Source organism: Orbicella faveolata, unplaced genomic scaffold (genome assembly GCF_042242905.1).
Source record: "Orbicella faveolata isolate gen_17 unplaced genomic scaffold, um_ofav_v1 contig_1, whole genome shotgun sequence".
Classification (NCBI taxonomy): Eukaryota; Metazoa; Cnidaria; class Anthozoa; order Scleractinia; family Merulinidae; genus Orbicella; species Orbicella faveolata.
Genome location: NW_028301536.1, coordinates 36,539,194 through 36,564,285, shown reverse-complemented (window position 1 = coordinate 36,564,285; position 25,092 = coordinate 36,539,194). Strand labels below are relative to the sequence as shown.

Below are 25,092 nucleotides of genomic sequence, written 5' to 3'. Positions count from 1 at the left end.
CAGTTCGAAGAACCGCGTCTTTGCAAAAAGATTCTCGGTTTCGACACCAGCGCTCTCTATCTCTCGACCATGCTCAGAGAAATGCCTTGCGGGAAGGAGAAGGTCGTGCACTACAGCGATGACCGCCAAGCGGAAGCGGCCGAAGTTCTGATTCGCCGGTTGAAAGCCGGGGAGTGGTTCGGCTTCGCCGAAGTCCGCATAGATATCCCAGAGCGTTTGCGGCCAATGTTCGAGGAGATGTGCCCTTTCTTTTACAACAAAAGGGTTCCCGCCGAAGCTCTGCCGGAACACATGAAAGAGTACTTGGCGAGAATGGGCAGAAAGCGCGGAGACGGAAAAAAACTTGTGGGGGGCGCTGTCCGCAGAACGGATGCTGGTGTACGCCCCTCTGCTGCGGTGGTACGTGAACCATGGGGCGGTTGTCACGAAGGTTTCCAGAACAATCGACTACGAACCGGGCAACATCTTCACCTGGTTCGTGGAGCAGGTGACGGAGGCGCGCCGGACAGGAGACGTGGACAGAAGAAAGGCGCTGCTCGCTGAAGCGTTCAAACTGTCGACAGAGCGCTGAGGAGTGCGTATTTCGAAGACCCCGACGAGATCGGGGAGGCCTACGAGCTAGAAAGCCGCAAGCCTCGGATCACAATCAGACGGCCGTTCCAGATTGGAATCGCTGTCTATCAGCTGGCGAAGCTGCGGATGCTGGAATTCTACTACGACTTTCTCGACAAGTACGTCGACAGAAGAGATTTCGAGCTGATCCAGATGGACACGGACAGCAACTACATGGCGATCTCGGGCGAGCGGTTCGAGGACGTCGTCCGGCCAGAGCTGAAGCAAGAATTCGAGGCGGAAAAAAATCAGTGGCTGTCTTGGGACAAGTGGAGCGGCCGCACCCCAGGTCTCTTCAAGCTTGAGTGCGAGGGCAACCGGATGATCGCGCTCTGCTCGAAGTGTTATTATGTCGACGAAGGAGAGGGCGAAAAAAAGAAGTTCAGCACGAAGGGGATGTCGAAAACGCAGAACGAGATCACGTGGCAGCGGTTCGAGGAAGCGTTGGAAGAAAGCAAGGACATGGCAACCAACAGAGGTTTCAGGATGCGGGACGGGCAGATGGTCACTTACGAGCAGCAGAAGCTGGGGCTGAGCGCTTATTACGACAAGCGGTGGGTGCTGCCCGACGGGATACACACCGAACCGATCGAATTTCACATTTAGTGCACGTCAGCCGGAGGAAGAGTAGTGTTCGGAGGGGGAGTTTTAAGCCATTTCATAAATTTTATTATGATAGAGGGCTTGTTATATCGAGACTTGTCCGCGATCCAGAAGATAAGTTTAAAGGGATCGTACTTATATTGTTCTCGAGCGTTTTCATACTCCGTGGCCGCCTCGTCAACAACCGGGGAAAGTTGTTCGTGGCTGTGAACAAATTCATTGAAACGCTCTGAGAAATACTTGCTTTCTTCTTGGACGCTCTTACCTTTTTCTTTCGCGGAAAACTCAATGGCCCAGTGAAGAATATCCTCGGCAGGCACACCGTCTGGGATGGTGAGATATAATTGATTTATTTTTCTTTAAAACCAAAAAATCCTGTGCGCATTCATGGAAGCCGAAGTTTCAAAGTTGCTCTGGGGGTAACTGCGTGTTCGGAGGGACAACCAGCAGTTCTTCACGCACGAAGCCGCGCTTGGCCCCGTCGCGCAGATAGTAGAGAACGGGCTGATCCGGTTTGATGAAAGATCTTTCAATGCTAAAAACTTTCAAAGACCAGATTGGTTCCGTGGCTCTTTGCACGCCCCCTTCAAGCTCGCCGGGCTGGTAGAGATAACGAACTTGGACAAAAGAGGAGAGGATTTTTTCGCGTTTTCCGACAGGCCTCGTGTAAGGTGTCGACGGCCTTGCATAAACAAATTTTTCTTTGATGGCAACGGCGGGTTTCTTGCCGATAAGGCTTGTGACCTCGTTGTTCAATGCCGAAACAACATCAGGAAGTCTTTTCACCCAGGCGGTGGACCGCTTGCCCTCAGGGAGTCGCATTTCCACGGCGTACTGGTGCCCGAACAAGCGCTCCGCCAGGGTGCGGTTGAAACGTTCGACAATGGCCTGGTCGCGGTGTATGTTAACGCGCCCGCGCCGGATAAAGGTTTTCTGCTTGTCCATCTCTTTTATTATGGCGCCCATGAACTCGCGCCCGGGGTCAACCTGCAGCATTTCAGGCCATTCGAGAGGCGAGCGCTTGTAAATCTTCTGAAAGGCCTGGGCGACCTCATCAGAATTTTTCGAAGTCAGGGGTTCGGCCTCTTTGTAGTGGCTGGCCACGTCGACAACGGTCAGCGCGTATTTGAAAACTTTGCGGCCGCGAGGGAGCTTGTCGTGCGGCAGAAAAAGAAGGTCCGCCTGATGGACCTTGTTGGGCGTGGGAACGTCGAATTTCGGCCGAGGAATCCGCTTCGGCGCGGGGAGGTATATCTGCCAGAGCGCTTGCCTGATCAGCCACTTTTTTGCGGCTTCTTCAGGTACCTTGGCGGCCTCGGCCAATTTTTTTATTGCGGCGATTCCTTTCCAGTAGCCCCCGGGGCCATAGTAAATCTTTGAGAGTTTGGCGTCCATATAAGTAAGGCGTAAAAAAGTTTAAAGGAACCGGAAGGCCGCGTAGCCGAGAGCGAGCGCCCCGGCGCCCACGAACGCGAGTTCACCGTTTTTCTGCTGCTCGCTCGGCTGATAGAAATCTAAGAACTTGGGCTCCTTAGGCGGCGCCACCTGCGCACCGGGATGCGCCTGGTTGTAGAGTTTGAAGGCGTAGTCCGTGTTGGTGAAGGTCTGCTTGGCCTGCTCCTTTGTTTGCGCGTTGGTCGCGATCCAGTCGAGAAGTTGTGTTCGGTCGTGCGTGTAATTGGCGTAAGCGGCTTGATAATCTTCGAGAGCTTTGTCGTGGCGCTTTTTTTCTTCAAGCGCGGCTTTGTCGCCCCCGCCGAGCGCCCTCGCCAGATAATTGCCGTCGATAAAAGCCGTGGCGTTCAACACAGCCCCGCCAATCATGATCGCGATGCTCGCCATGGCGCGCTATTGAGAGGCTTTTTTTATTCAAAGAATCACGTGGTCTTCGCCCCGTTGTGGGACGCGGGGCAGAGCCCCGCTTTCAAAAGTTGACGGGGAGGACTTTCTGGTCCTCGAGGTAGTTTTTGAGCCCAATGCTGGCCGCCATGACGCCTGTGAACTTCATGTAATTCATAAAGCTGCTGCTGGGATCGGAAGTGAAATTCTCTTTCACAACCTTTTTTGTGGCCCAGCCGATGCCCGCAGCTAATCCCATGAGAGTTGCGGCGTCAATGACGATCTTGACAAGCTTGTTGTCGGACATGGCGCGCTTGATATAAGGAAAGATCGAAAGTTTAAAACAAAATTAATTGGGGGGACCTGTCTTTTCAACTTCTTCCGCGAATTCTTTGATTTTGTCTTCTACTTCAATTTCTCGCCTGACCTCCTGTTTTATTTTTCTCCGCCTTTCTCTCTCTTCAACAAACATTTCGTCGGTAAGACGTGCCACCATCCTCCAAGTCTTGACGGTGAAATCGGCCCAAAAAACGTAATCCCTCCGATTGCTGCTGTATGGATGAAAACCTGCGCAAGGCTCGGCATCGTGATAAAAATTACACGCAAACGTTCAAATCATATTTCTTAATCCTTTTCGATGTGTCGCGCGAGCAGGCTCTGGCTCGGCACTCGCGGGCTCAGGCGCGGGCTCCGGCTTTTTGAATTTGTCGGACGCGGTCTTGGTCATTGCCTTGATGTCTTCCCATTTGTAATAAATCCAGAAGAGTGAAACGACTATGCCGCCAATATTAATCCATTGGTTGATGCTGGGCCAGCCGCTATTTGGGTTTTCGCTCTTTGCGCTTTCGCCTTCTGTTGTCTGGGCTGGCTCAGGGGCCGCCGCTGTGGCGGCTTTCGCTTCCTTTTCCGCATGATAAGACTCAGCCGCTTTCTTCTGTTCTTCTCGTGCCAGACGCGTTCTTTCAGCAACCATTTTTCCAACAGCCACACGCTTTGGATTTTTTACGCGCTGCGTGGTTGCAGTCGGAGTTGTCGCTTGCTGTGTGACATCGGCGGCAGGCGCTGCCTTGGTCTCGACCTGAGGCGCCGTGAGGGCAGGTGCGCTCTCGGATTGTTCGGTTGACATTCTGAAGCGAACCGTATTCTAAGCAAATAAAAAAGTTTAATTCTTAACAATTCGTCAGCAAGACCTCAGCATTTGTTGATGAATGGTGACCATTTATTCTGCAGTTGCTGAGCCGGGTACTTCATCACCGCCCTCAAGCGGATTGCCATGTTCATCAAGGGAAGGATGGCTCTTTTCAGGCAACTGTGGACTAAAATCAATATGTTTGGTGGTGATGAACACAGCGTTGGCCGCAGCAAGAAAACGGCCGCACTTCAAAGAAAGGTTGCCGGCCAGATTGGAGAGCTCTTTGTTCAAGATGTAGTCGTTTCTGAGCTCTTTTTGGTAAGCCTCGATGTCTTTGATTTTGACGGTCATTCCGACCACTTTGGTTGCAAGAAAAATGAAGCTGTCGATCAGGCTTTCCGTTGTCTTTGAGCCCACGTACGTCTCGTAACGTTTGGTGTATTTCTCGACATCTTTGTCGCTCAGGCGCTTCACCTGCTCGTGGGTAAGCTACACTCCGATGGCCTCTTTGGCTTTGCCTGTGGACACCAGAACGGCCAGCTGCTCGTGAAGAGCAGGAATGTCAGGTCCGGGGGCGGTTGGAACAAGGCCGCCTGCGGGACCACTCGACGGCTCGGACTCGGTTTGAAGAAGGTTCATAACTTCCGCTAACGCGACGTCTTCTCCAGCCATTGTGCAAGGCTATATACAGCTTACATTTTTTTTATTCAAATAACTTTACCCCGTACGGGTGGCGAAGCGCGAACACAAGAAAAGAGAATTTTGCGATCTTTTAGCTTTGAAACCAGAACTTTGTACTCATCCGGGGAGAGTTCACCGGCGTAATCATCGAAGATGGCTTTCATTGTCCTGGCCGAAGGGGTGTAAAAGAGGACGATCGCCGCCACGTTCTCCCGGAAGGAAGATGTTATGCCGGTCAACTTTTGGGTCAGCACCCACACGCTGATGCCCATATGCCTGGCAGCAAAGGCGAGATTCACCAGCTCGCCTGTGCGCCCTTTCACGTCTTTGGAGGCCGCGCAGTCGTCGAGGATTATGAGCGTGTTGGTGCCCGCGAAAAGCCATCTAACGAGCTTCAACCAACTTTCCACGTAGTGCTGCTCGCAGACTATCACATCCATTCTTGGATCGTTTTCGCCAAGCCGGTGGTATGTCTTGTTGTGCGTGAAAGTCGGGCAGATGAGCACGATGTATTCGAACTTGCCGCGGAAAGGGCCGTAGAGCTGGTTCACCACGAACCTAGATTTGCCTGAATTAGTCGGCCCCACGATGAGAGCGTTGAAGGGTATCTTGCTTGGGTCCATGTTATATTCAATTCTGTACAGATTCTAGCTGTCTGTCCATAATATTGAAATGGGAGTCGGCGATGACGAATACGTGGCAGTTCAATTTGCCTGAGCCTTCGGCTTTCCTCTCGATTTCCAGCTGGACCCCGTCCGTACTGTTCACAATGCGCTTGCCACTTCCATGAATTTCTTGGTCCGCCATGGAGCGCATATCAATCAGAAGCCCGAAATTATCTCCGGTGTAAAACTTTGTCACATTCATGTGTTCGGTTTTATTTTTTTCCTTCACGAAGAAGCGTTAGGCCTCTTCCCACATGTCCTTGCTTTCGATGCCGTTGGTGTAAAGCATGTTGGGCGAGCCGTTGATTGTGACGCTGACTTTCGTCAGATCCGGGAAGATGCATTTTTCCGAATCTCTGGCTCCGTTGGTATAAGGCCCTATGAACAGAAGCAGGAGGGCTTTTAGCGACCTTTTTTGGGCGTCGATTTTGATGTTCTTCCTCGTGTCGGTGACTTTTTTGAAGGTCACCACTTGGGAACGCATCACGTGGTCATAGACGAACTCTTTTCCGCTGGAGTAAACGCTATGTGCCTCGTCTGCCAGGGTCTTGCTGCGGATCATATCGTACTCGAGCTGGATGTTGGTAAGCTTGTATTTCAGATTGGTTGTATCGGAGCCATTGACCACATCTGCAGCTTCAGCCAGGGTTGTTTCGAACGTGAGGTCTTTGTAAAGGCCCTGGGGGTAGAAAACGCCATGATCGGTAAGGATCTGATGGTCTAGCCTGATTCGGTACTTGCTCCCGTACACCTCGTTCAGCGTGTTTTCAGCCTTGACGCCCGAGGTTTTTTTGTCTCCCGCGCCTGAGCGGATCTTGCATAGATCCTCGCTCTGAATCCCTTCGAGGATCCTGTTGTCTCTTTCTTCCTGCGAAAGGAAAAGGTCCTCAAAGATTTTGTAGATGCCATAGCCAACCGTGTCATGCAGGGTGGTGCCTCCAAACTTCACGTGCAGCCTGTCAACGAGAGCTCGCGTGACGTTCTGGACAAGGAAGTTGTTGGCGTGCCCTCCAGAAAGGTCGATGTTAAAGACAAGCGCTAGCGAGCCCGGCACCAGAACCTCGTTCACGTTCAGCTAGGGCACGTAAACGTACAGAGTATCGCCGGGGTTGGCTTCAGTGCGGGGAAAGGTGATCCGCTTCACCGCGCGCTCGGCCTGCATGCCTTGTAATGTTTTTTTCCTGTACGTCGCGCGAAGGTTCTCTGGAACTGACATTGTGTATAACACTCCGGCGATTATTTCTAATTTGAAAAATAATAATAGGCTTACAATATATTGCTATGGCGGAAGGCGGTAGCGACTTTGGTTACGAAGACCCGGACCTTGACAATCGGGTTGACCACGATGATTCTGATGACGGACAAGAGGTCAACAGAACCCAACCTTGTCAGCCAGGCTCGGCGTCTACTCCCTACCAACCTGGCGACCCCTACCACGGGGGCGAACAAACGGAAATGAGTACTTTTCCTCACGAGCAGTCCGGCCTTCCTGACACTTCTTATCAGGAAGAAACCCATTTGCTTGGAAGAACACCTTCAATCAGTGATCTTCAAAAAGAAAGCAATTTTCGGCAAAAACTCAAAAAAGCTGTTGATACGATTAAAGACAAATTCGACAAAGCGAATTTTGAAAAAATCAGAATCAGAAGAGGCACTGGAAAATTTGAGGGAAAAATTGTTGCCGTGGCGCAGGGGCCGAAAAATACCGAGTACAAGATTCTGAAAGAAGACGAGTCAGGCTTAATGAAAAGTTTTGTGGAAAGATTCAAAAATGAACTTGGGCCGGAGTCAAGTGGAATAATAAAAGAAGACCGAGATACAATCAGAGAACAACGCCAAAGACTGAAAGAAGCTGAAAAACAACTTCAACAGGCGGAAAAATTATCTGCGTAAAGAGAAAAAGAAAAGAGAGAAGTGGAAGTTCTGAGAAGTAAAATACAGCAAACCGACGCTAAGATTGATTCTATTCAGAATGAACAAGGTTCGAACCTTGAAAGTGAAGCAGAACTGCGTAGGCTCAAAGAACTTAAAAAGAACTATCAAACCGATCTCGAAAACAAGAAAAAAAATTGGACTCGCTTCCAAACAATAAAAAAACAGAGAAAAGGAACAAGCCAAGGTTGACAGACTCAGGGCCAGCCTCGCAGAAAAAGAAAGTGAAACAAGCGCCTTGGAAGAAAGGTACAACCAAACAAAAACGTTGGACGACCTGAAAGAGCATGAAAGCGAGCTGCAGCGCCAAAACGAGGAAGACCAGGCGATCATCCAAGATGAGAATGCCTTGCCCTCTGAAAAAGAAGCCGCAGAAGGCAGAGTGGCGGAAAGAAACGCGCGTTTGCAAACTCAGATCGCGGAAAGGGAAAGTGGGCGGCCTCTCTTGGAAAGGGTCAAAGAGATCTTCAAAAAATATGGCCTGACGTTGACCGCTATTCTTCTCGCCGCCGGGACCACAATCGGCGCTGTCATTGGGGTCCTCACCAGAGGCTTGAAAGCCACCGGCAAAGCTTTGGGAAATGGCCTCAAAGATGTTGCCGCGAAACTTGGTTCTCTGCTGCCAGGGCTGATTGGCTCGATCGTGAGTTTCCTGTTCAAAGCCGCCGGCCAAGTCGTAGGATTTCTGGCCGAGCACACCTGGCTGCTTATTCTTGCCGCGGTGGCCTTTTTGTTTGAAGAATATTTTAAGAAGCAGCGTTAACCAGCGGGGCTCTGCCCCGCGCCCCGGGGCTGTGGGGTGGAACCCCACACTTACCGCCAAGCCATGAACAGCAACGCCGATAATACAACTACACCGACAATGACAGCCGTTTTGTTAATTTCGTGTTGCGGTGTTTTATCTGGAGCCTCGGGCTCTATTTTTCCGCCGATGGCTGCTCTTGTTGAGTTTCGGACGAAGCTGATTTTCCTGATTCGGCTGTTGCGGCCTTTTGTATCGGGTTGGACGGGTGGCTGTTGGGAGGGTTAATTTTTGACGGGCCGCCTGCCATGAGTTTGAGCCCAGCTTTTTTTGTGTCTGGATTTACCTCGCTGTTCACCCCAAGTTTCATCCCGGAGACCGCCTGTTTCAGCTTGTTGTTGTAACCGATTGTGCTTGCGGTGTTGATAATCATTTGCGCGGGCATGAGCCAGGCCATGGGGGCTACAGCGAAATTGAGCCTGACCTTCGCTTGATCCACCGCGAGCTGGTACCTTTGCACGCTCTGTGCCAGGTCTGGCTGTCTGATCGCGTCTTCCATCAGCACAAGGAACTCGCTCTGGGCTTCCCTCGCCCGACCGCCCGAACCGAGAATGCTGCTGCGGACGTTGACTTGCGCGCCCAGGACACAGTAAACGAAAGCCTCGATTGACTGGTTGTTTCTCGACAAGCCCGCCTGTGGCAAACCGTTCGCAGTGTTTGGCGCGAACCAGTCCGCTTGAGCATCTGAAGCGGCCCCCGGCTGGATGTAATAGATCAAGTCCCCTTTTATAGCTTTGCCGCCTTCATCGCTGAATTTGTTCCATCCCGGGTACTTATAGTCAGTTTTCGATGGGCCCGCGCCTGTCGCGTACACGTAAACGCTTCCCAGACCGTGATTTGCCCCGTACGTGAAGCGAAAATCGCTCGAGGGGGCAATGCCGAACTCGCTGCATATCCTTTTGTACGAAGCGACGTCGTAATGATTGTTGTATTGGTTGAACGGCGGGTCTCCGGGCAAAGCGCTCATGCTCTGAATTCCTCCAAGCTGGTACAAAATGCGCCTGACCGTGAAGTACACGTGGAATTTGTAGAAAGCTCTTATCTGCGGGGGGAGATCCATCCCGCTGTCAAAGATTTCGCGAGAAACTCCGCACCCCTGTGTCGCGCAGAAAACCGCGAAGTTGAGCTGCTGCGGCCAATATTTCATGTCTGGCCCTCCTAACCAGCGTTTTGATTCGGTTCCAGACGTGTGCCTGAGTTTGGTGTTTTGAAATATTTCTCGGAATTTTGTTGTGAAATATTGGTCAGGCGTGACGTAGATTTGTATCGGGGCGTCAAATATTTTCTTCAAGCTTGGCGCTTTGCCGTCGAAAGGCACCGCAGGGATGGCCAATGAAACTTTTGAACCATTTGGCGCCAGCTGAAAAGGAAACCCTCCAATGGCCCCCGAGCGCTTGTCTTCCAAACCGAGCGCCTTTTTCATTTCCTCGCTCCAATATTTTTTGTCTGAGCCGAAGACGCTTTGAAGCGAGCCTGGTCCCTCTTTGAAAAAGATTTCTTCCGTTACGTTTTTTCCGTCGGTATTCCCCTGAGCAATGAAACGAGATCTATCGGCCTTGGGGAAATGTCCCACAAATTCTCTCCATGCGTTTGCCTTGGCAATTGAGTCTCTTATCACAAGGTTTGGATCTTTCCACACATTCGCCATATTATTATTTGAACATAATTTATTTGTTGAATATAAAAAATGGTTTTTCTCACTGTTGTCACGCAACAGAACGGAGAGACTATCTATTTTGAAGAACCGATACCGAGAGTCGTTTTCATGAAACTCATTTCGTGCAGTTTGTACAACAGCTGGGACAATTTGAAAAGAGAAGGTTCGGCCACCTTGGGAGATGATAAAGGCAAAGATACCACTTTGCCTGTTGATCAATTACTCCCAGGTCATTACAGTTTAGAAAAAATTGCTCAAGAAATAGCCAATCTGTTCGCCAAATATAGCTATAAGCTGGAAACAGCAATTAACCAACCTCTTGGCCAGCTTGTAATCATAAATTCTGGGTTAAGAACGATAGAACTTGATCGCGATTTAGCCGGTTTGCTTGGTATTGAGCGAAAGCTGAAGTTTATAACTTTCGTAAAAAGGCTTAGATCTCCAACGTCATATTTTATTCATTGCGACTTGATCGACAAAAAAAAGAATCTGTTCAATGGCAAAAGGTCAGATATCTTGGCCTCTTTTGATGTGAAAGGGAAGCCTTATGAAAAAGTAAGCTACCAGACTTCTCCGCAACAGGTTTTGCGAAACTGCTCTACAGATGAGTTCATAAATAGCATCACCATCAGCGTGAAAGATGAAAATGGCGAACTCTTTGATTTCAAGGGCTTCCCTCTTCTTTTTGAATTAGAGTTAAATTAAATTTTTATATATACGCAATGTCTTCGGCGAATCGGTTGCCACCAAGCGCGCCGCCTGCCGAGAATGAAAGAGAAATCTATCCAAGCCTTCCCGAAATGCCAAATGCCGAGAATTTCCGGCTGACCGAGATAAGCAGAATTGAAAAAGAAATATCTTCTGAGGTCGAGCATTACAGGCTTGTGTTGAAAAAATACAAAAAAGCCCGGAAAGCGCTTCACTATTCCGTGGTTGGCTTGGCGTTGTCACGGCAGCTCTGTCTTCTGGGGCTGTCGCAACATCACTCACCGGTGTTGGAATTGTTGTCGGCGCACCTGTTGCCGGGATTGCCGCTTTATCTGGCGCTGTTTCCACTGGCCTGTCCGTTGTCAACAAGAAGCTTGAACGCAAAGTCAATAAGCACTCGAGAATCCATTCTCTGGCTTTTGCGAAACATGACTCGATTAACCTCGCCGTCTCACAGGCTCTTAATGATAATCGGGTTTCTGACACGGAGTTTCAACTGATCACACGTGAAATGCAGAAATATCGCCAGCTTAAAGAGACTTTACGCTCGAACTTTGCTCGAATACAAACAAATCCGATCCAGCCAGATATCGAAAAAATAAGAAACCAGGTTCGGGACCAGGTTCGAGAAGAATATAGAAAAAAACTTGCAGATTAAACAGCAGATTTGAACTAAATTTTGGGCGAAAAAACACAAAACTCTCTCTTTGTCTTATCAAAAACAGGTGATTGTGGTGTTTGTCATGTCACAAAAATAGCCTTGAACTTTCGAGAAGGTTACTCACTGACGCAGTCAAGTGCGGAATAGGGAAAACCCCCCGATCAGCTGTTTCTTTTTATCGCTCTAGTGAAATCTCTTTGTTCTATCACGTTTCGTGCTCAATTTTTCCTCGAAAAAAAGGCGAAAAGTGCTATTTTTTTGACCAGGCCGAGAAGAAATGCCGTATTCTAACAAACTATGGACAAAAAATAGAAATCTGCCTGTAAAATTCCTCTTGGCTTCAACATTCCTGATGGCTTTGAAAATTCCTGATGGCTTCAACTGAAGCCAAGAGGAATGCAACCAGCTTTAACTGAAGCCATCAGGAATTCGCAACGGGAAGCTGTTGTCTGAAAGCCTCAAACAACCGGAAGCGAGTCATGAAAGCAATCAACAACTTCGCGTGTAATATCACGCACTTGTCTCTGCCACTCAGGCGTGAAATATTCATTCACAAGAAACGCAATCAAGTGAACACTGACAAGCATGTTTTATCATATGCAAATGAAACCGTAACTCCGTAAACAGGAGACGGTTGAAAGACTTATTAAATACGGCAAACTACACCGAGGAAGAAATCGAATTAATACTTGAGGTCTATGCAAAAACGATTGCAAATTCAAAAGATGCCTTTACTAACAAATCAAAGGAACTCTATCCTGAATTGTTTCACCGCATCCATGGCGGGAAAGTTCCAAAACACGATTACATCAAAATGTTTAGTCATCGAATTGAAGACATGCTCCTTCCAAGTCCACTATTTGACTCTTGTTTTATTAATAATATGGTTTGTGGGTCCGATAATTTTACAGCGTTTTTTAGCTCTATGTATGGTCAATGCTATACATTCAATTCTGGGCACGATGATAGCCTCGTAATTGATGCTACCGCTGCTGGTGACCTAAATGGCTTGAAGCTTTTGTTGAATGACGAGAGAAACAGTTACCTGGATAATCCGCGGATCCCCATCGTCGGCCTCAGAGTTCTCGTGCACGATCAACACACCTTTCCTTTGATGGAACAGTTTGCCTTTGCTGTCCATCCAGGGGTTCGCACTCTGTGCTCGATAAAAAGGAAAAAGGTTTGATCAAAAGTCTAGTTACATGTTGCTCGTAATTTACATTTGTATACACACAGCTTAAACCAGTGGGAGGAGTCAGTGGGGATGCGCATTGATCAATGAGAGTTCGAAGCTATTTGTTACTAACTAGGTATTCTTTGGTGTTCTAAACTTACAACAGTAAATATTTCCTGATTCTCTGTTAACCTCATTTTATTAAGAGACAGCAGGGGAAGAAAATGAGAAACTAAGAAGGTCGACCCCATCTGTGATGGCATACGTACCTATTTACAGTTGTGGCTACTCTTTGCATTATAACAGAACGTGCAGGGATAAGCTGACAACGATCGAATGCGCGCAAAGGTGACAATGGTAGAGGTGGAAGACTCTGTGGCTGCTAAAAAAATACAAAGAGCAGCCATCAGCAGCTTTTTTTTTGGCCTTGTTAGGTCTTGTTAAGCCTCATCAGCCTGGCATTGCGAAAACCTGAGTTTAGGGTTCTCTCAGAAAGAGAAACAAGTAATGTGAAAATGGTACAGTTGTGGTTTTTGGTCGAGAATGTATTCATTCACCTTACGGTTAACATTCCTATTTTCAGCCAATTTCCACAAGTGCATTTTGAACGATGAAAAGACTAACTTGACCTGGAACTAGGACTGATTATAAATGGAACTTAACGAGGTTACCCTTACTATTTCTTGTTTGGGAGCTTGCCCCCTTGCAAAAACAAATATAAAATATCACCGAGATCGTTTAGGGGACACGCTAACAAGGTGTAAATCTAAATACTTATTCTTTCCAAAACAGCACAAAGCAACCACAATTTCCCTCCACAGATAATAAATTTGAAAACACCTTACTCCACCAACTGCACCAACCGAACACTCTACATGTTGCGAGACACCGGCTACACATATTCAAAGTCAGCTTGTTTGATGCAGTGCATGAGTGAGTTTGTAGTCAAGAAATGCGGTTGTCATCCCATAGAATATGGAGGTGAGATGTTTCCGTTTTAACACTGCAGTGAAATTTCTTCAGTATATGGTGCTAAGCTCACTCTTTCTTAGGACCTGTTTACATGGAGAAAAGCTGTTCCTGGTTGGAGGGTCACCCTCCATACCGAGCACCTTAGCGATAGAGCTTTTCATATATTATTAATCAGAGTAATCACAAAGTTGGCTAATGAGCCAAGTGACCGTAGACGGAGTGTCACTCGCACTGAAGATAGGGTGATCCTGGGTGGAAGGTCACTTGCATTGAAGGTTAGGTGGGCCTGGATTTAAAATATGTTTGGCTCCCCTACCAGAGATAAAGCGAGGCACATAGACCAAACCAAACGGGAGGGCCAATTTCTGGTTCGGTCAGCCAGGACAACAGCGTTATCACCGAGGCAACTCTGACACAAATCCACCAGCTAGTTGCGAATTCTTCTTGTAGCCTCTGAGTACGTTAGTTAATAGAAACATTGCTGATGGCTCGGCGAAAGATAACTCTGGGGCAGGGAAACTCTCCCGTGAGGGACAACTCTCCACATGAACAGGTCCAAAATCCGCTACTCAAGAAAGATCCTTCTTTCCTATTGTTTATTTGGCGAGATACTATCACATTGCTTCTCTCTATTTGGGATCATAATTGTATTTTGATCAATTGTCGAAATATAGATTTGCTTCAACTAGTTAACAATTCCTAAAACCTCGCTCTTCACAACCTCTTAAAACCCTCTCTTCGAACAATCCTTTGATAAAAAAAAAAAAAAAAAAAACCGAACCAAATACAAAACAACAACAACAACAAAAAACGGGTCAGCGAAATTACACAACTTGCTGCCCGACTGACAGACTGACTGAGCAAGCGAGCGAGCGAATTTTTCTCAACCCATTTGTAATACTCCTTCTTATACTTCATTCAGTCATAAAAAACGACAGGCCTTTGGCATATTCTTTATTTTATTTAGATTGGCCAGTATTTGAGAACTGGGATATTCTCTAATAGCTTCTAATTTAGATTACAGCAATTTTCGATGTACTTGGATTTGTTTAATGACTCAAGTACTCATTGAATCTGTTATGGATGATATAGACAATAAACCGAAACGTTAACCTTTTACATTTAAATAGAGAGGAACAGGAATACAGAATGAATTCAGGACGTCTAACAGCACAAGGATTTACATTCTGTAATTACCTAAAATTTATACGAAACCTGTTCATGATGAGATTTCAATGAATGGTAAAATGTAAATAAATTTCGTATTTGTAAATTCCTTATCATTTTCCTTCACTATCGACGACTTTGTCAAGTAGTCTGGATGAACTACGATACCTCCTTGTCTTGGGCTGTATCTGCCGAGAAAAGAAAATTAAAAACAGACAAAACTGCAATATTTAGATAGAAAGCCACATCAGCCTTAACTGGTTTTCATTCGGGTCCTCTATCCTAGTCGAATAGGAATTCGGAGATGTAGGTTTTTGTGGAGGGCGGGAGGAAAACCGGAGAACCCTAAGAACCAACAACAAACTCAACCTACATATGGCACTGGGGCGGAATCGAACCCAGACAACATTAGTGGGAGGCGAGTGCTCTCACCACTGCGCCATCCCTGCTACCCACTGTCTCATGTGAAAACATAAGTTACACTTATCCTATATTTAGAATTCAAAAACTGCCTGTTTTTTTACTGAGACAGAACTGATCTGTCAGTGATAATGCACTTATCTCAGATGATACTGTTTGCCTTTCTCTCTTATGACTATGCCTATAGTCCATATAAGATCAAAACATGAAGCAAAATAAACTTGGAACTATATAAAACCTTACCATCCATTTGAAGTCGATAAAGCCTCTTTTTCAGCAGTCCCCAAAGTTTTCCCTCGCTTTCTCTTTGAAGACCATCGCCTTCTTGAAAACCTCTTCCCCAGCGAATTCCGGGAAGCTGTCCCTCAACATTTTGAGAGTACATCGAAAGAAGAACGCAAGGAATGATCAATAACAACGCTAACTTGTAAGATGACGTCATGTTTTCTACAAAAAGGAGGGGAAAAAAACTTCATTTAAACGCACGTGTTAAACCATTACACTGCTAATTAATTAAACCCTTGCTTTGGTGGCGTTTTTGGTGGCGTTTTCATATCCGTTGCCCATGTGTTTGCTAAAGCTTCCTGTTTCTGAGCAGAGAGGTGCCTTAAATTCAGAATTTAGAATCGAAGACCGATGTAACTGTGTCATACACCAGCTGATTCAATCTGAGTTTCTATTTCTTTTGTTTGCTTCCTTACGAAACCCTTCTGAAACATTGCGAGCAACAGTACTTGTAATTATGTAGTGGCTGTAATTTCCGGTACAAATTGAAAAGTTGAAGAGCTGTTGAATCAGAGTGTTTTAGTTTCGAGTCGCTGGAACCCTTTAAAAAGATCTTTTGTTGGGTGATTTTATAATACTGTTTGACAAATCTATGGAGGACGAGGAAGGTATGTTAAATTCAACATAATTATGGATATAGATGACAGTGCAGAAAATAACAGAAACGCTTTGATTCTGTAAACTTCAAAATGTAAACATCTGCGCTGAAAACGACCATTGAATACTCCTTGCGCGCATAATTTTGGCATTCCTTTTGAAGTCTGTTAAGTTTTTAGCCTCCATTTTAATGTCGTTTCTAGAGCTATAAAGCAACAAAATATAGTTTAGCTCTTTTTCATAAAATTATAGTGAATACCACAAAAACGTTTACGGCTCTGGAATCACAAAGAGACATATATAATAAGCATAGCAATTATTTCAGCTTACCGAAGGCCTCTGACTGTTATTTCTATCCCTCGTACTTTTTGCGCAATTCACGTTAACCTTGCTTTGACTTTTAAAGCTTGATCTATCATCTGGGAATGACAGCCTTTTTCAATGAAATTGGACGGGGGCGTCATTTTTAGCTATCTCTACCCTGCCTTCCTATAAATTGACAGAAAGTTAATCATACCTTACGCTTGTTCGCGTTTGACTTGTACGACTGATGCTTTACTCCGATCTAGAGTAGAAGCTTCCTGTTCTTAAACCACTTGTCAAAACCTTTACTCTTTCAATGCCTCTTTTATCTAAGACTAATACCTTAGAAGCTCTCAGTCGTTGGCGTCTTAATTAACTGCGCGAGTCACTGTTAATGACTGCGGTAATTTTGGTTATTGAATTGTTCCTTTGGCCGGCGATGTACACGGTTTTTCGTTTGTTTCTCTCTATTGAAGAGTGTAGCGCGCTAAAACTTTTAAATTTTTTCAACCTTTAAGCTCCAGACTTCACATGTTGGCTTCAGATCAAATCGCGGTCAATGGTCGACGTCAGTTTTCAGCTGGCGTTTTCGCCTTATTGCAAATATAATCAAGGGTTTTCTGATTTCTTTTTGATTTAGAAAACAATAAACTTCGGAAACATGTTTGGTCGGAAATATTTCATCAATAACACAACCCACATATAAGGCAAAGATAAAATGAATGGTAAAGGCTTAGCACTTTAATTTCTTCGCCTCTGAAATGGAGCCAACATTGTTTTCATGGATAGCCAAATTAGAACTTAATTCTTCGACTTTCCTCTCTTTGTTCGACTTTTCGAACGCTCCAATTAACATCATTTGTAATGTGAATTTTCCAAAAGTATCGCCGACACTCTTTAAAGAAGCCATAAAGTGGTCAATAAACAGTGTTAAACCTGCGTTAGTAGCAATGATGAACTTTTAAATTGCTAGGAAGCGAGGTGTCGTTGTAAGTTTGCTTTTGCTAATGTGGTGGTCAACATCGTTTCCGTCATTGCAATTCGCTTCCATTTCGTTTTAGAGCTTGTCGTCAATTACACTCCGGGCGGATTGTCAAATCTGTTTGATAACAAGAGACGATAATAATGGTGTCTTGTTTATAGCAAAGATGACTGGACTGAAGCAGAGGAAATCCCTTCAACAAGTACAACATCGTACATGTTTGCACGGTTTACAGTAAACTCTTTAGACACACATACATACACATAAAAAGCAGAAAATAAAAAAGACAGAATAAAGAGGAAAAAAAAAAGAAAGAAAATGAATCGAAGAGCCTATGCAATTATTAAGTAATTCACGGTAAAGGCATATTACCCTTCAAGTTTATAAATTTTATCTGAAGTGACATTATCGAGAACCGCACTTAGTATTTCGGTTTTTCCATCAAATGTACCGCTTATGTTAGCATATGACTTCAATTGCTTGAACTGCATTTGATCGATGTGGTTTTATTAATGTTAACTCTAAAAACGATTGCAGCCAAGGAGAAAGGCTTTGTAAAATTAGAGCTTTGAAGTAAACTTAGCTTAATTCAGATGTGCACTCCGAGGAATAAAAAAATGACGACGTGAACTTACAAGGGAATAAATCGCGGGGAAGGTAAATATCTTGTTCTTTCCTCTGGCACGGAGGCAAATAATTGTTTTTATGTAAACCATATCTGACAACGAACAGCGACAACGTTATCAGATAAAAAGTGGATATTTCCGCTGCCAACTACAACGCCTAAAACAGATAGGTTTGTAATATTTACAAAACAGGCAACATGACAGGATATTTACCGTCTCAGTCAACCAATAAGAGTGCGAGGAAAATGTTATTCACTTGGCGTTAAGTTTTGAAAAAACCATTATGCTGCTTCTCAATAACATAGGGAACTTAAGCAAACCTCGACGGAAACGAAAACGTCAGCGAAAAAAAAAGTTAATGAGCAGGACAATGGCTGTGCACATGCGTTATAAATCTTGGTACATTTCGTAGCTGTCCTCTGGAAAATAACAACGTCAAATGACGGACCCGATTTTTTTTCAGTCGAAAGACCAAACAATTTGGATCAGTAGCTTTGATAAGCGCAAATCGCGCCTTGGGGTTAACGAAAGCACTACTTTCTAATTCAGATACGATGTTTTCTGTCTAGATGTTTTTTGTCCAGGTTCCAGACCTCCACTGATGCAGTATAAATAGCTTTTCACTAAATTTTAACGGTTATATTTTTGAAAATGTATGTTGACTAGCATACGAAACGTCAAGTTCATAAAATGCATGTTTTTAAAATGTTTATCACCGCTGATTGTTTTATATTTTTAATCAAGCTACGATGGCCGAAGACCAAGAGTTTATACGAAAGCACTACTCTTTACCAATTGATTACAAAACGCATCATATAATTTGAACACAATTTCCTTTAATGCGCCTTTTACCTTTTGTGATTTTGGCGTTTTGTACTTATTTCGCGTTGTTAATAATCAAAACTGAGCCATGTCGGACATTTTTCGGAACCGATCTCACAGTGTGTTTTTTTGAAAGTGAAGAATGATCGTCGCAGTTAATTTTCCAATTTAAGCAACTGGAAAGAAGAAGCCTGAAAAAAAAAAAAAAAAATCAGGGCTTCAACGGGATTCGAACCCGTGACCTCCGCGATACCGGTGCGATGCTCTACCAACTGAGCTACGAAGCCACACATTGGGAGCTAGGTCAATTAATTGAGTTCATATCTTCCCGATATGAACTCAATTAATTGACCTCGCTCCCAATGTGTGGCTTCGTAGCTCAGTTGGTAGAGCATCGCACCGGTATCACGGAGGTCACGGGTTCGAATCCCGTTGAAGCCCTGATTTTTTTTTTTTTTTTTTTTCAGGCTTCTTCTTTCCAGTTGCTTAAATTGGAAAATTAACTGCGACGATCATTCTTCACTTTCACCTATAACCGCAGTTCATATATATGAAATATTTCATATAAACTTTACATCAGTGTGTTTTTTTATTAACGCACAGTGATTTGCAGCGGATTCTCAGTCAGTCATTACCAATTCCGTCATCTATGTAACTGCTAAAAGAAATCGAAGTTAAAAATTCCTTACTTCAATGTCGGAAGCACAATCAGTGTTTGGTTACTGAAGTTACATAAAAAATTGATTACCTAGTAAATTCAATTGGTGGCGTGAACTGTTTAATATGTTTTGAGGTCATTTTCAACTTTCAACGTTCCGGAGAGATGTAAATTATTGGAGTCCAATATAAGGATAGAGTTGATTGGGCTGGAATCCATTTCATCCCCATGAAGCGTTAGATGTGTAGGCTGAGTAGTAGCAGACAGCATGTTTTATTATTTTTCAACTATTTGACAGATAACAAGGATTGTTTACCGATATGTCGAGTTAAAACTGATTTACAGAAAACGAAGGAAAAGTTGAAGCTCACTGCGAAATGGGTGGCTAAAATAATCGAAAAACAGTGTAGTATTGCAAAAAAGGGAAACGAAAAGGAGAAAAGTGAATACAGCCGTACAAATATGGTGTCTTGTTATCATATCCCTTCTCCAATTTCCATTTTCTTGGCGTCATAACCCTCCATCATACCAAATATCCCGAGGTAAAGTCAAAAAGATATTGGAAAAGGGGAGGCACAAGACTAAGAAGTGACGTTGCACTCCAGCACAAGATTATAATAAAAAAATTAAGACAAACAAGTGTTTCAACCTAGCTGATCAGCAGAATAAGCAATTTATTTGGTCTTTGATTTTATTACAGTCATACACATGATGTACGCAAATATTCTACACAATATCTCTCTCCTTTTGAACTAAAATACACGCCTCAGCGATGTCTCAATTGTAGACATATTCTGGAACATCTCTGCGCCTCTCTTGGCCTGGTAAAATAAATGAAGTCATAATTCAGTCAAAAAGAACCGATTTTACGTTCAATGCTTTTTGTACTAAAATAGCCTTCTAAACTATTAAGCCATGTCATTTTACTCCCTGTAACGTCTGATGAGCTTCTAAGGAATTCACACGTGCCTTTAAAAGAACTGTAAGCCTCATCATAATTGTTGAAACACTTCAGTTTTCACACATTTTGCCCCTCCCCACCCCTGTGCAGTGTTGACAAAATAATTTGACCTTTGAAGGGACGTATAAATGTGTTTTGGCATTTTCAAAGATTGAAAGAGGAAAGGGGACTTTGACAAGTTTTTTTACTAGTTGATGTGATCGAAATTTGAAGCATTTGTATAAGTTTCAACTAAATATGACGAGGCATGTAGTTTCTCCCTGACTGAAGGGAAGTATTAGATCAGGCTGCGATTTCAAAACAAAGCTACAAAAATGCGGGGCCCATCAAACAATTGGATTTGTGCATTAGTGTGAATCAACATTTCGGTTAGGCATTGCTATGTACTTACCTAAGAGCTAAGGAAGCTGATGCAAAACAGTTACAATATTAAAAAAAAATAAATCCCACTTTGCGTTAGCTCAGCCAATAACAGCAGCGTACAAATATGTAACGGACTTCTGGGTAAAACGAGTACTAAGCTATTTTTTAACAAATGGGGCAAAGGAAACGCAAGTACATAACAAAGTAGAAAACCGCTTTTGGAACTTCGGATTGGGGGTGGAAGTCTATGGGGCTCATCTAAAGATTACTATAAATTTCTTATTTCAAATCTTTATTTTAGTTTGAATTTTCCTTGTATATTTCAAATTTATTTTTTAAATCAAATTCGCTAATCCTCATCTCTTTCTCTTCTTCACAAACAAGTTAAAAGTAGTTCGTATAGTGTGGTTGTCCGGGTGAGGGTAGTTCTGAAAAGAACTGTTGTTGGTGACCGACGTTTCGACAACCTGAGCGGAAGTCATCTTCAGAGTCAAGTGAATGTTTGTCAGTCGATGATGTTGTAAGTCTGGTCCGTTGAACGTGATTGGTCAGTTTAGCCATGCTGGTATTGGCTGAAGGACTCGTGTTAAGTTTGTCATCAGTCATTGGTCGGTTTCGATCCGTCTATTGTTAGTCAAACTGGTCGGTTTTTGGTCCGTGTATTGTTAGTCAAATTAAGTCAGTCTGTCAGAAGTCCGTTTGTCGGTTTCGTTTCCGTCATGTAAGGCGACGTAAGGTTTGTAAGGCGATGGTAGTTGTTGACATCTGTTGGCGTTTGTTCTAGGTTAGTGTACCAGCTTTCCAGAGTCCAGAGGTTAAGCACTGAGCAGAGTCCCAGTCAATGTTGTGGTTTGTCAGTTGATGATATACAGCAATGTGATTGTTGGCATCACCATTTCTCGTCGCTCGTTTGTGTTCAGTCAGTCTCGTGTTAAGGTTTCTGCCAGTCTCACCATTGTTGGAAGCCTGGCAGTCGGACCATTTGATCTTGTAAACGGCTCCCTGTCTGTTGTTAGGTTCGTCGTCGTCTTTCACGTTGGTCAGTAAGTGCCGTAACGTAGTTGTAGGTTTGTGGCCTACAAGGATGTTGTACATGTAGGGCTGCAGGATCCGTGAGAAGGTCTCAGAAGTGCCCTTAATGTAAGGTATAGTCACTGTAGTAACAGGTGTTGGGTTCCTGTTCGTTGCATCAGCTTCAGTAGTTCGGTAAATGTTTCGTCTAATAAAGTTAGCGTTGTAGTTGTTTTTCTGAAAAACAAGTTCAAGGTATCTGTTTTCGTCACGTAAGCTGTCCGGTGTGTCACAAACTAGTTACACTCGTCTCCTCGAAGCCTTTATAACCGTGGCTTTGTGTGAGGTCGGGTTGTAATATGATTCGTCAAGTTAACTGTCGGTACGCGTCGGTTTTCTGTACACTGTCGTTCGCAGTTCGTTGTTGTCGCGGCTTACCAAACAGTCTAGAAAAGGAAGTTTTCCATTTTCTTCGATCTCTTTAGTAAACTGGATGTAGGCAGTTTACTATGAAACATGCTAAAGATCATAACCGCCTCAAGATAAATAACATTTATAAACGACAGTGGGACCATTTTCTTCATCACATCACCTGTATTTTTTTAAATGGTATGAAATTTCAAGAAATAATTAGAGAATAGTACTTAAACATATGGAAAACAAAGTAATTCCTTTTTTCCTTTCTCCAAATATTGATATCATCAGTTCGCAGTTATTCATGTGGAACTCTCCCGATCACAATTTTGATTTGCTGATAATCTGATTAAATTAATCCTATGTTCCGCTAAGGCTCGTGTCATTAGAGAAAGGCAGCCCGAAGGCGTAGGGATCAAAGTGGGTCGAGCTCAATAAGATATTCAAATTAAAATGTATCACTTATTTATGTCAAAGAGTTACCGACACTCTGTTATCTGCTATGGCTATCGCCGTTCGATTGATTGCAGCCGAAAATAGATAACAGTAAAAAAATAAGCGATTGTGATTTTAAAAAAAAAAAAAAAAGACGCAAATAAACAGAAAGCTAGTGATCTATCCATCGAAGAAATAACTACACCATGTAAGCATATGCTAAGTGTTTAAGATGACCATAATGCATACAGGCATACCGTAATATTCTCGTTTGTTTTCCTGTTGTCTCCGCCAGTTTCGTACGTTTTCTGGCGCATACTCCTCCGATAGACCGCTGTCCCTCTTGCCCCATCGCAGTGCATCCTGTTGGCTCACAGCTGGTTGGACAAGGAGCAGTAATACTGCGCATGTCAGGAGAACGATAGTTGTTTGCGCCTTGGAAACCATCTGCCGGATTAAAATTGTTGTAACAATAAAAAAATGTTAACTTCACGGAACCCTGCTGAATTAGAGATCTTAGTTAGGTTAAAGTATTTTACGGGCAAAGGTAGTTTATCAGAACAGCCCTTAACTTCCCCGAATGTAGGTCTCGCCCATCGAAGGTGACAACGCCCCACCCCGGAATTTTGGTCCGATCTTGGCACCGCGAGAATGAAAGTTTGCACAAGAACCAAACATAACTCTCATAACTCTTTTGACAAGAGGGTGCACTAAAGGAAGCTTTATCCAAAAAAACCCTCCTACTTTTTAAATAGTCTTTTCCAGCGTGGGTACTTTTTGTATTCGTTTGAAAGTTTAGCTCTACCAGCTATAAACTGAAAGTCCTCATTCAGTACAACAATGTTGTGTTTGCAGGTGATAAACAAATGAGCCTGTCCTGCCTCTTAAGCTAAAATATCTCTGCTACTCAGTGGTACTTTATTTTAGAAACAGGAACACAAAGCAGGCGCGGAGACTGCTAGTAATGTTCGTGAGTGTATTTTGAATCTTGCAATATCTCCCCTTTAGCCGATTAAGTGGTGTAGTGTCTTAATTATTCAAAGCAACCCGCTTGACGGAAAATAAAGCAGAAAAGAACTATGAGAAAGCAGTGTTATTAATATTTTTCTAAGAGATCGATGTAGTGAAAATAAGTTTTATATCTTACTTTGTTCAAACAAAACAACACTTAAAGAAAAGGCAAGCGCTTAAGCTAACTAATGGATGACTTGAACGAGTTATAAACAATCCTACTTTACGGTCAGTTCGAGTTCACTGGTGAATCAACAATAGTTCTGTCTTTGCATTGTCACGACGATTATACATCATTTCTGTAATTCTGTTCACGTTTATTTTCATTTAACCATTCACTACGACCGTGAACTGTTTAGTCAGAATGAAACGACAAATATTTGTTTTCAAATTCGTGACGACGTACATGAACGAAGCCAGTAGTTTGGAACAAACTCGCAACAAAAAACGTTATTTACCAAAAATTAAAAAAATATATGATGTTCCGTGTTCTCTAAAAACAATAATAAAGCACATTCAGCTCCAGTAGCGAGTATAAATCAGCTATATTGTTAAAAGAAAGATAAACACAGCCTGCTATCTCTTTGTAGCAATAAACGGAACTTACAGATTTTAAGGCCTCCAATAGAAGGCGGAGAACAAATCGAACATTTTAACTGTGGTCTTCAAATGCTATCATAAAAAAAATCATGCTAAAATCTATTTTGTACCAATGAGCTACGTTTAAGAAATTTAGCTGAGAAAGAACTTTTTCCTTCGTGAACTTTTAGCTGTAAGTAGAACCAAAACATAGGCGGACCTACCTTAACGTTTGCGATAGAACGTTTCAGAACCTCTGAGTCGTATGAAAGAGATGTAAACACTATCAACATTATATATATTTGCTTTCTGTAAACTAATTTAGCGTAGGTAGAACACCTTTCAGTTTAAGAAAGACGCCTTAAGATAATGTGATTATACGAAAACAAAATGCTTGTCGAGTCGGAAACTACACGCTAATTTGCGGTTTCATTCCATGTTTCCGTCTCGACAGCATATGGCGATTCACATTCAAGCAGCATCTCATTGTTTTAATGAAAGCTAGAATGACTCCAATATTCCTGATCAGCGTGCGCCATTGCATGTGAATCAGGTAAAAAAGAACTTTTCACATGTTTAGAAGATTGTTTTAGGTCGAAGTTTCCGGTAGACATATCGGAGTCGTTAATTAAAACCCTTCTAGCTTCTTTTCAAGGGTTTTGGATAAGGACGATTGGAAAGTTCTTAATTTTAGCAATAAAGCTGGTGAAAATTTGAAGTTTTTCCCAACGCTTCTTACACTTTTTTCATTTTTTATTTTTTTGGATTTGCACAATTTGAAAATAAAACATTGCCACAGAAAATAATTTCTCCAGTTAAGTTGTAATGGGATTTGAAAGCAATTTTAAGTTATTTCCTCCTGGGCAAAGAAAAATATCCATAAAGTGTGATTAATGACGGCTCTTTAATCTTTCATGATAATTGGTTCGCACACAATTACTAATATCCGTTCGAAAACAATTATTCCTTTCAGAAATCTGTCTGTGGAATATATATATCGAGCTAGCTCTAAGCATGCAG

At 43.7% G+C, this 25,092-nt stretch overlaps 5 protein-coding genes and 4 pseudogenes across 6 annotated transcripts; 2 read left to right on the top strand and 7 right to left on the bottom strand.

The window, feature by feature from the left end:
• Positions 1 to 609: 609 nt before the first annotated feature.
• On the top strand, positions 610 to 1,248 carry LOC149118938 (uncharacterized). Its single transcript, XM_089282854.1, has one exon. The coding sequence runs from the start codon at positions 700 to 702 to the stop codon at positions 1,216 to 1,218; it is 519 nt and encodes a 172-aa protein (XP_089138980.1). The 5' UTR covers positions 610 to 699; the 3' UTR covers positions 1,219 to 1,248.
• A 932-nt stretch (positions 1,249 to 2,180) lies between these two features.
• LOC149118937 (uncharacterized) lies at positions 2,181 to 3,076 on the bottom strand. Its single transcript, XM_089282845.1, has one exon. It carries the CDS (start codon positions 3,055 to 3,057, stop codon positions 2,632 to 2,634), a length of 426 nt encoding a protein of 141 aa, XP_089138971.1. The 5' UTR covers positions 3,058 to 3,076; the 3' UTR covers positions 2,181 to 2,631.
• A 1,197-nt stretch (positions 3,077 to 4,273) lies between these two features.
• LOC149118936 (uncharacterized) lies at positions 4,274 to 4,858 on the bottom strand (annotated as a pseudogene).
• Positions 4,859 to 5,441: 583 nt separating this feature from the next.
• On the bottom strand, positions 5,442 to 6,748 carry LOC149118935 (uncharacterized; annotated as a pseudogene).
• A 1,440-nt stretch (positions 6,749 to 8,188) lies between these two features.
• On the bottom strand, positions 8,189 to 9,914 carry LOC149118934 (uncharacterized; annotated as a pseudogene).
• Positions 9,915 to 11,911: 1,997 nt separating this feature from the next.
• LOC110045006 (acid-sensing ion channel 3-like) lies at positions 11,912 to 13,579 on the top strand (the record flags this gene model as incomplete). Its single annotated transcript, XM_089274566.1, has 2 exons — positions 11,912 to 12,472; positions 13,288 to 13,579. Coding segments are annotated over 2 exons (741 nt in total), but the record flags the coding sequence as incomplete, so codon positions are not given.
• Positions 13,580 to 14,379: 800 nt separating this feature from the next.
• On the bottom strand, positions 14,380 to 16,763 carry LOC110054219 (uncharacterized). Of its 2 annotated transcripts, none has more exons than XM_089274562.1 (3): positions 16,425 to 16,763; positions 15,269 to 15,472; positions 14,380 to 14,793 (listed from the first exon to the last, which is right to left on the bottom strand). In XM_089274562.1, the coding sequence occupies exons 2-3, from the start codon at positions 15,465 to 15,467 to the stop codon at positions 14,765 to 14,767; spliced, it is 228 nt and encodes a 75-aa protein (XP_089130688.1). In that variant the 5' UTR covers positions 15,468 to 15,472; positions 16,425 to 16,763; the 3' UTR covers positions 14,380 to 14,764. The 2 variants fall into 2 exon arrangements, with proteins under 2 accessions (XP_089130688.1, XP_089130684.1); XM_089274558.1 differs by lacking the exon at positions 16,425 to 16,763 and adding an exon at positions 16,238 to 16,357.
• Positions 16,764 to 19,940: 3,177 nt separating this feature from the next.
• Positions 19,941 to 24,426, bottom strand: LOC149118932 (uncharacterized). The gene is made up of 3 exons (XM_089274555.1): positions 24,297 to 24,426; positions 22,740 to 22,929; positions 19,941 to 20,119 (listed from the first exon to the last, which is right to left on the bottom strand). Exons 1-3 carry the CDS (start codon positions 24,363 to 24,365, stop codon positions 20,076 to 20,078), a joined length of 303 nt encoding a protein of 100 aa, XP_089130681.1. The 5' UTR covers positions 24,366 to 24,426; the 3' UTR covers positions 19,941 to 20,075.
• On the bottom strand, positions 20,044 to 22,729 carry LOC149118933 (uncharacterized; annotated as a pseudogene).
• Positions 24,427 to 25,092: the final 666 nt, after the last annotated feature.

What these genes read in the sequence shown, in the direction of transcription:
- LOC149118932 (XM_089274555.1), bottom strand. Translation starts at nt 24,365, where the DNA reads ATGTTGATAGTGTTTACATCTCTTTCATACGACTCAGAGGTTCTGAAA. An exon ending in GTTCTATCGCAAACGTTAAG is followed by an intron (nt 22,930 to 24,296) that starts GTAGGTCCGCCT and finishes TTAATCCGGCAG; the next exon opens with ATGGTTTCCAAGGCGCAAAC. An exon ending in AAACAAACGAGAATATTACG is followed by an intron (nt 20,120 to 22,739) that starts GTATGCCTGTAT and finishes TTATTTTACCAG; the next exon opens with GCCAAGAGAGGCGCAGAGAT.
- LOC149118937 (XM_089282845.1), bottom strand. Translation starts at nt 3,057, where the DNA reads ATGGCGAGCATCGCGATCATGATTGGCGGGGCTGTGTTGAACGCCACG.
- LOC149118938 (XM_089282854.1), top strand. Translation starts at nt 700, where the DNA reads ATGCTGGAATTCTACTACGACTTTCTCGACAAGTACGTCGACAGAAGA.
- LOC110054219 (XM_089274562.1), bottom strand. Translation starts at nt 15,467, where the DNA reads ATGACGTCATCTTACAAGTTAGCGTTGTTATTGATCATTCCTTGCGTT. An exon ending in TTATCGACTTCAAATGGATG is followed by an intron (nt 14,794 to 15,268) that starts GTAAGGTTTTAT and finishes TTTTCTCGGCAG; the next exon opens with ATACAGCCCAAGACAAGGAG.